We start from the raw sequence: 9,704 nt of genomic DNA on the forward strand, positions 1-9,704 counted from the left end.
TTAAAAGAGTACAAGATTGTAATAACATAATTATTGGAAAAAGAAAGTGCATCGATCATACATAAACAAAAACATACCACATGAAATTCCACAAATAGAATCCGGAGAGGACAGACCGTAAGCAGACCATACCTCTACCTCATGAAGGTAAAGAGACCGTTTTCGAAGGACCTAAACCACCAATCATACATAAGAAACTAATAATTTCAGAGAGATCAAGCTTTCTGTAAAAGTTACTATGTTTTGACGGCTAGGTTACAGCGATGACACAAACGGCACACTGGATGTACGAAATAGAGCCCCACAAATCGGATAATGATAGCAACTGAATAGAAATTCACCATCCGCAAATCTATATTTCAGAATGACTCTATAAACCGAAGAATCTTCTAAGGTAAACAATGCACTCCAAGATTCCTTGACACCATAGTCTTTTAATACCCATAACTTATAAGTTTCAAACCCCTGAAGATAAGTAGCAGAATAAACACATAGCATTCTGTTCAATGCTAAAACACCAAGATAGATGATGCCCTCGAAGGATAATATTTGTTCTGGCAACGGTATCTCTCCATACACTTCTTTTGAAATACTAAATGAAACAAGAACATTCCTTTGAGCTACCAGGACATAGTAACACCACTAGTGATCCAGGGTCTCTTGAGCTACCGATCCAATAAAATGCTTCGTATACAAATGCCAAAGAACTAGTACGACTCACCGCATTGGAAAGAGCATCAGGATGTTTATCAATTTTTCTCCAGGAACCACCTTTCAATGCAAGAATTTCAGTAGGTCCTTTATTACAAATTCTAATGATCTTATAGTCACCGCTAGTTGAGTCATAACCAAATCCATAACGAGTACTTTCGACTATTTCAAACTCTGGAGCAGGAAGTACTATTGATTCTCTTATGGAGGGGTTCCATAGCAAATGCATGGGTTGTTTATCACCGATAATATCAGAAACTATGACAACAACAAAGCCATCGCAACCACACAGAACTCTAAAAAATGGTTTAGAGCTGAAAGGGCGAGTGCATCCTCAACCACCGACGATATAGGACAACAGTAGCTGTTATATCTATATTCAGTCCGGCACAGTGGGTAATAAGAAATTTTTGGGAATTTTGGTCGTTCTTGGCATGCTTCAAATTTTGGTCGTTCGGCACAGTGGATAGAAGATCAATGAATTCTAAAATTTGAAACACATTTGTATTTATGAAGAGATCGCCAGATAACCTGCTAAGGATGTTCATAATTATTCCCTCTTCGAAGTGAACTGTGCGGGCCTAGATAGGACAAGAAAGAGTGATCAGACAAATTTTTTTATAAAGCATTCAAATATTAGATATTTCAACCAAGAGTTTTAAAAAGATTAACCTCAAAAAAAAAATTCTCTCTTCTATCTAACATTTACAAACAGTAAAATAGAATATTTTAAGTGGAGAACAATGAAATTACATGCCAATTAGTAGTTACACCAAGTAAGCAACAGATGACCAGAATACTTAAAAATTAAACTCAATTATAATAACACCATGATCAACAATTCCAGTAATTACTCTCACAAAATCACATTAAAAACTAATGAAAAAATAATGAATTAAGCAGTAGCTTCTTTTGTAACAGAGATGAGAAAGAATATATCGAATTGTCATTGTTAGGTAGCCATCATATCTTCCTTGGAAAATGTTGCTATCTTTAATGCTAGTCATAACCTGGGAAACTGTCTAACACACCTAGAATCTCAGTTCAACTAAAAATAATTAAACTGAATTGTAAGCAAGCAATACCATCAGAACTGACCTGATCAACATCCATTTGGTCTGTATTATTGTTTGACGGCTCCAATACGCTCTTCCCTGAAAAATTGAGTGTAAGAATTGTAAAAACCTTATGATATATTATTGTTACAATACAAATTTTTAACGTGAAAATTCTTTTTCTTTTCCAAAGTTTTAGAGCTACAAAAAATATGAACCGCTAATTAGATATCTTGAATCTCAGAATATCTAAAGAAAATATTACTACTAAATATGCACATTCCATCGATTTCTCAATATAAAAAGTGAAAAAGATAAATAACCCGAATTGTAACCCATAATTGAAAAAAACGACCATGTTTATTCCTCTGGTCTTGACCAACTTGAAATATGTTGAAATCACTAAATTTTGGTTTATTCAATCAAGTAAAGAAAACTGAATTCAAAAAGTGTATTTATCTGATTTAATAAATTCATGCGGCTAATTAACCAAATTGTAGTTGTAGTTTTCCATCTCTCCTAAACTGTCAATTGTAAACTAAATGACTCATTCCCTAACTTTGTGCTTTTTTAAAATCCAACTGGAAAAAACACATAAACAGCAGTAGAAAGAAGCAAGGGACATGTATATATACCTTTGCAAATATGAAAAAACGGTACTGATTTCTTCTTCCGAGTAGCTTCTCTAATTCTCATAAAATATTTTGCCTTAATTTTATTTGCAATGGAGTACTTGTTCATCATCATCATCTGCTGACCTTCTTTATTTGCTAGCCATTCTCTAACATTCCCTACCATTTGATGTATCGAGACATTGAGTGATGCGTCCAAAATCGAGACGCAATGTATCAGGACATTTTGGGATATATCCTGAAAACTGCTACTAATGATACAAGTCGCACGCTACTTGCCAAATCAATGGAATGCATTACCATGGTTATTAACTTACAATGGCTGTTGGAAATCAAGCAATCTATGGTTATGCTGAAAAGGTGAATACAGTTTATATATTTCCGTTAGCACTTAGCAGGCATTATATACATGTGAAACTATCAACATCGCTTGAGATATGAAAATGCATTTACCTTATGTGATGTGTTGTTTTAGGTCTCACTGCAGTACTCATTTCACTGCAAGAAAATAAAATGGAGATAGAAGATCCAATGATTCAGATACAGATGATTCTGATGATGAAAGGTTGGATCTTTTACTATAACTACTTGTACGAAATTATATTTACATGGATGGCTTATGTATTAGTACTATGTAAAGATGTAGATGGTTGTGAGTTTTCGTACATTTGAATAAGAGTTCCGTACAAGCTACATCTATACCATATGAAATTACTCTATTGAACCAGAATGTAAAGAAATCGAATCCGTGAAGTGACTTCTGCTCATCTGCCTGTTTATTTAGAGGCAACATCTGATGTGTCATTCTAAGCACTTAAAGGTTTCAAAAATCTTCTATGAGGTCATTAGTCACTTCACTAAATAGCACTGTTTGATGAGATAAATATCTATTACCAACCTAAAATTGCAGTCTATCGGAAACAGTCTCTCTACCTTTCAAGGTAGGGGTAAGGTCTGCAGCCAATAACTCTTTTGTCTTTTGTATAACTCATTCGTCTGTACACCAAAAAGTACTTACTCACAGATCCCGGGTTCATGACCAAGTAAACACCAAGCTGAAAAATTTGTTGAAGGCAAATCAAAGGTTCTCTCAACATGCTCATACTGCAAAATAGAAAGAGAGAGAAGAGCTAAAGAGAACACAGATATAAGGGAGCAGGAAATACTTGAGGAGGAAGCTGAGCAACACTTAACTATATATAGAAATGTTAGTGTGTGTAACAAACACTTGTCACAAATCTACGACTTCTCTTGACTGTAGTTTGATAAATTTGTCATTTATCGACTGACATATTATAAACGTTCTTGTCTCAGTTCATCCGGCTCTGGCTAAGCCACTTACCAATAAAGTGTAATCTGGATGAGGCTAGAATCAGTCACGAACTACTTTGTTCAATGATGGAGACGTAAGTATTCCCCGTAGGCTATAGCAGTAAGCAATCAATGATTATCAAAACTTCAACATTTCTTACGCATTGCTTGCACCGTGCCTTGATATTTCAGGTCAGAGCAGAAAGTTATTGGCCCTGAGCCCCTGATGGATTTTATATACCGAATATAATAGCAATTTTTGCTGAGGTAGTTTTCCTTTTCCGTACCCTTTATCTTGATGTGCAGTTCCATACATACACTAAGATTTCCTCCATTTCCTAAGTTTGTCTTTGTTTCTTTTTCCTTCTAGGTTTTATGGGCAGGGAATAATTTGGCCACGGAAGAAACTACGAGGTGAATTATCAATCTATTGAAGAAGTTCCACAGAGAACTGGTGCCTTCTGTCTTGTCCAAAATATTTGAAACACTAGCTTTTCCACATAAAAACATGTTGCTCACCATCTTGTCCACCTTATAAACTGTTTGTTCATTCTTTTGAGTAGATAGATATGTGTATAGAACGGAAATAGCTAACAGGAAAAATAGCAAGACTCATACTTGTAGGGTGAGAAAGATTACTGTAAAGAGTGTGATTGTATACAAAGGATGAAGTAACTGTCTGATTGTAAAGGAGATTTTTTGTGTATGAAGGAAGTTACTTGCCAGATTTTTTGAAAAATAAGATCTAAACATAGATAGAATGTTACCTGTTACATTTCGCCCCCAAGATCATTTGGCAGTGAGGTTGTGTCATCCGTTGCTAGCTTATTTGTACTCCGTTGAAGTGTACTAATTGAACATTACCTTTTGGTCTATAAAATCTGAATAACCATAATTTGATCACATAATACAGCTAAATCATATGAAGCGAACCCGAAATAAAACAAGCATTTACAGGAAGTGAAGCTCCATGACAAACACAAACACAAGTTTACAAGGGAGCAAATAAATTGGGTAAGATAAAAATAGCTATCAGATCATCATTTAATTGAAATAACAAGAATACACTCTACTAATACAACAACAACAACATACCCAAGGAAATCCCACAAGTGAGGTCTGGAGAGGGTAGAATGTACGCAGACCTTACTACTACCTCATGGAGGTAGAGAGGCTGTTTCCAAAAGACTCAACTCAAATTCATTCTACTAATACTAGACGCAAAATTTATGAAGCTACTAACTTGCACAACATCATCAAGGCAAGCTTCAGAGGCAAACTTCAAGTTCTGGTTCTAATTCACGAGTCTTCAGTTCACTCCCTTATGCCATCTTCTTCAACATCAATGTCCCTCAGATCAATATCAGCAAGTAACTCCTCCGAAGGAATAGAAGGAACATCTTCTCCATCAGCAATAGAAGTAGCTTCTGATCGTTGATATTCTTTATCACGATACAATGATATGTTGAACCTCAGATCAGGATTCTCCTCTAAATCTCTCAAGAATTGTTCATACTCAGAGTTCATCTTTTGTTCTTGATCTCTTCCCTTTCCAGAGTTATCGACTTCCATATTGAGTGACTTAAGCTTCCAAGACCGAGGCTTCCCACGTTTCTTTTGGAGTTTCTCTTCGTAGCTTTTCTTAATCAATATCACCTCTGGAAGGAAAAGGCCTTTGTACTTTTCAAGCTCAATGTCATTACTATTGGCTCGATATAAATCATAACCGAGGGCATAGTCTCCAGAGTCTAGAAGATGGCCTAGATGCGTTCTTACGGAGAATATTGTGTCATTTTTCCCAAAATCAGAAACACGAGCAACTTGGATATCAGCTAAAACATACTTCGAGCCTCCAATATTAACTTCTTCGGAAACCACATCAACGTCTAAAACCACATACTCGACAAGCTGTCTACTAGATAGTAAAGGCTTAAACGATGCCCTCCAGTACTGATCAGCATCTAGGAAACAATGCCTCAGCGTGAACGGATCTAATAGAGCGATATTGTTGCTTACTTTCGTGCAGATCACTAGAGGACCGATATTTCCTAAACTAGCTGCCACCTTTGGAGGGAGACATATCAGATCCTCACGACAAACCGGGCTGATTTCTATGGAGAAAGTGTACTTATAATTGACGATATTGCTCTTATGATCATGAGACACGAGTTGCTTGTCATTTCTGGTCCTAACAAGTACCACCCTACTGACAAAATCCACAAACTTCAAAGCATGACTTCTATGACCAAAGAAGAAGTCAATTCCCTGATCCAACTGTTGAATCTTTATAGCACGATTAGCAGCATCGTGCTTAAGAATCAGCTGCTCCAAATAGAAGAACGTTCTTCGGTGAGACACGTGTTGTCTAAGTTGCACCGCAGCGACCCATTGATCAGGATTAACTTGCACCTTCGAACACAACTCACACATTTGGTCTTGGACAACATACTCGACGATGTACGATTGTTCAAGAACCGCTCCATTTAGTACCTCTTTTTGGACTTTAAGCCTAACTTTGATCCTTTTTGAATGAGGTTCAGTCCAAATAAACTCGGCATTCACCAACTTAACTTTATTCAAATTCTTCAGCCTCTTGATACAAAAAGTGAGTAACTCCTTCGATTCGAGCTGCGCTTTGATCCAACTCCTTGGAGGCTGCAAATAACTATCACATTCAGGGCAGTGAACAATCACTACATGTTTCTGTAAGCCTTCTGTTATATCAACTTCGGATCGCAAGCATTTAGCACACATATTTGCAGCATTTGGCTGCATCGAGATTCCGCATTTGCAGCATAACACATTTCCTATGGTTTGTTGTACTGTAAACATTCCCAATACGTCGGCCATACCTACCGCGAAAAATGAAAAATAAAAATAAAATAAGATTTGCATAAATAATAACTCAACAAATGAAACATAGCTTTCCATGGCAGATTATAAGAAGCAATAAGTTGCTTAGATTTTCATTTGTGTTCTGATAACTATAGCGTCTGATTCAGCTTTAGCGAATCTCGATTAGTATTACGTGGCACTTGCTACCTCCAAGCAGTACACCAAATAACTCTGTTCTGTCGACCAAGGCTTGGGCAAATAGACAGATATTTTCATTTTGAATTACAATTTGTTTGTGTTAAAAAGAGACAATAGAAAGTGAAAGATAATTCGAATTGAAGGTTGATCTTTCTTTCGTGCTCCATACCCTTTATCAAATCGGAGAAAATAAAGTCTAAATCCAATTTCCAAAATTCGTCGGTCTATTTCCGGCATCATATTCACAGTTAGCCCATTCATCCTAGTTTGTTGTTCCAGCTCCATATCAAGGTCACGATCATAGCATCACTAGCATCAAGATAATTTCTCCAATATAACATATAATTCTCATTTTCAACTACCCTTTTGTCTGTATTAAACATGAAACTGAAGAATTTCTTCAAAATAGCAGGCTAATCCCTCTATATAATTTACCCTCTGTTTCAATTTACGTGACTTATTTTCCATCTTTAGTATGCTTAAAAAAGAAGATCACTTTTAATATATTAACTCTTTCATTTTTTTTAAAAAAAGAATCACATATCATAGATCACAAAACTATATTATTATTATTTTGGACGATTATCTTCCATGTGCACCTCGACTAATTCCACAAGATGCCTATCACCTATGACATATCACCTATCACCGACAGCAACAGGATAACTTTATCCCACTAAAAATAGGCCAAAACTAAAAATTCTGCCTTACTTTCTTAAATTTCATATCAAATTAAACAAGGACACATAAAATAAACAGAGAGTAATACAAATATCATTTTTAATTTTAAGTAAATCCTTACGTTAACAAAAAATTAAGAGATTGATATCCAATTAACATTAAGAATCAAATAAATATTGATTAACCACCAAGAACCTCTCATAATCCTTTTAACAAAACTGTGATTTTAAAATCGAAACAGAAAACAAAGACACCCTTTTCTTCCTGGAACCAAATGAATAATTAAGAAATTGAAAATCACAAAAAAATAAAAAATTAAAAGGAGTTTGGAAATAAAATTTTTATAACTGAATTAAAAGATTAATATTACCTGATGTTTGGAGAAAAGAGAAACTGACTGATCAAGAATTGGAGTTTGGTTGATTAAGGAAAGAGGAGGAAACTTTTTTTATAAAAAAATTATATATGAGAATTTTTATTTTTTTGTGGAATTTGTTGTTTATTTTGGACCTTATTATATAAGTTATAAAATAAATAAATAAATAAATAAATAAATGAACCTAACCGACTTTAGGAAAGGACCGTGGCCATCACGGCTTACTATTCCTTTTTCTAAGTTGGGGTGATTTACGAAAATAGCCTTCGACGTGGACGGTATTGAATTTTTGACTCCTCTTGTTTTTGTGGTTAAAATTTTCTTGTTTTCGTGGTTAAAATTTTAAGTTTAATAAGTTTTGACTTTTGATATTGAAAGTTTACTTATGAGGTAAGTGGGGATCAAAAATTCAACATCATTGTGCCAGCCTAATTTCCTAGTTGAGTTGATAATTGCTTGGGCCATAAGTAACTAATTGCTTGGTCTGCATTTGGTTACATCTCAAGTCATGTGACTTACAATACCGAATTGTAGAGGTGACAAGTATTTTTTTTATTTTTAATTAGAAATTTCGTGTCAAATTCGAAAAATTGATTTACTTGCAAAATATGATCATGGTTTACGATTTTATAAGTTATCACAAACGTCAAATGACAGATTAATGTTTTGTCGATAAGGTTGAACAACGTATGAGAAATATTAGACATGAGTCTAGATCTAACGTCGTCCGATATACTAATTTTTCAAAGGATACATTTATACAACTTTTAAACATTGGGAGGAAATGTAAATGTCGGCCTAAAAATGGCTAGATGTTGTTGGAGTAAAGGATTTTCAACAAGGACATTTTAGTTAGCTAGTGCGTTGTAGATTCTTATCCAAAACTTGGTATCATTTGATGCTTCCATGTAAGTCTTTAGAAACATAACGGAAGTTTCACAAGAGGAAGTTTTATCCATGAGACAAAAGATTTTCTTTCTAAAGAGATTCAATTCGAAACTCTTATATGTTCAAGGTTCAATATTGAAATAATTTTATACATTTTTCTTGACTTTTTTCGAGTCAACAAACAATTTGAAATACCTCAAATTTTTTAGAACATATACGAATCTAATAGCAATGATTTTAAACATTTCTTTTTACACTATTACAAAAACTAAAGGAGTTAATTGAATGGATGGGATTTCCAATCTTGTAGAAAAGAGAAGGAAACAAATACTCAATTTAAAATGAGTAAATAAAATTCCATGCTGAATTTCATAGATACATAAAGAATTCCTAAGAAAGTCGTATGTACAGCTTCTGAGTAAATGAGCATAGAAACTAATGGATTTTGTTAAAGTGGGCCGACTTTAAAGTGCATTTTTAATGGGTTCTCCTTTTTGGGCTTCAGATGGATTTAAGAGCCCAAACTCATCTTAAGGTGACCAATGAGTATGGAAAGCCCAAAATATACTAAACCATTGCAAACTTGGGAATGAGAAATATATTGGCACAACTTTCATGATCAAAACCATAAATAATAGGTGTTTTTTTTAAAACAAAAAAAAATACGAATATTTCACTAGACAGAGTATCGAGTGACTAATTTGAAGACAACGAGTGCTTGTAATTTCGAATAAGAAAAATTGAATTTGAATGAGTCAGAACCTGAAAGATCGATTATAATGTTCTTTTAATTATATGGCTCTATCATGGAAGATCGATAAATATAACATAAGAAATCGATGAAAAAAATAAAATATAAGAAATTTTTATAAGATCATTTTTCTTATATTCATATTGTAACTCAATGTGTCAAAGCCCAGCTGTATGGAAGGAAACAAAATCCATTTTGTCTGGATGTTTTACTAAAATGCCCTCTTTCTGAATTGTCAAATCCTATATTGTCTGCTTGTTTGGACC

General features: G+C 34.4%; 1 protein-coding gene across 9 annotated transcripts; it reads right to left on the reverse strand.

Annotated features, from left to right (window-relative positions):
• On the reverse strand, nucleotides 1-7,915 carry LOC129896404 (uncharacterized). 9 transcript variants are annotated; one of them, XR_008767972.1, is made up of 7 exons: nucleotides 7,794-7,915; nucleotides 4,805-6,561; nucleotides 4,477-4,590; nucleotides 2,852-2,896; nucleotides 2,402-2,750; nucleotides 1,810-1,865; nucleotides 1-1,292 (listed from the first exon to the last, which is right to left on the reverse strand). XR_008767972.1 is itself a non-coding variant. In XM_055972325.1 (2 exons), exon 2 carries the CDS (start codon nucleotides 6,557-6,559, stop codon nucleotides 5,024-5,026), a length of 1,536 nt encoding a protein of 511 aa, XP_055828300.1. In that variant the 5' UTR covers nucleotides 6,560-6,561; nucleotides 7,794-7,915; the 3' UTR covers nucleotides 4,736-5,023. The 9 variants fall into 9 exon arrangements, 1 of the variants encoding a protein (XP_055828300.1); XR_008767969.1 differs by having other exon boundaries at nucleotides 2,402-2,557; nucleotides 2,716-2,750; nucleotides 2,852-4,590; XR_008767970.1 differs by having other exon boundaries at nucleotides 2,402-2,896.
• Between the last annotated feature and the right edge of the window lie 1,789 nt (nucleotides 7,916-9,704).

Source organism: Solanum dulcamara, chromosome 1, assembly GCF_947179165.1.
Source record: "Solanum dulcamara chromosome 1, daSolDulc1.2, whole genome shotgun sequence".
NCBI classification, from domain to species: Eukaryota; Viridiplantae; Streptophyta; class Magnoliopsida; order Solanales; family Solanaceae; genus Solanum; species Solanum dulcamara.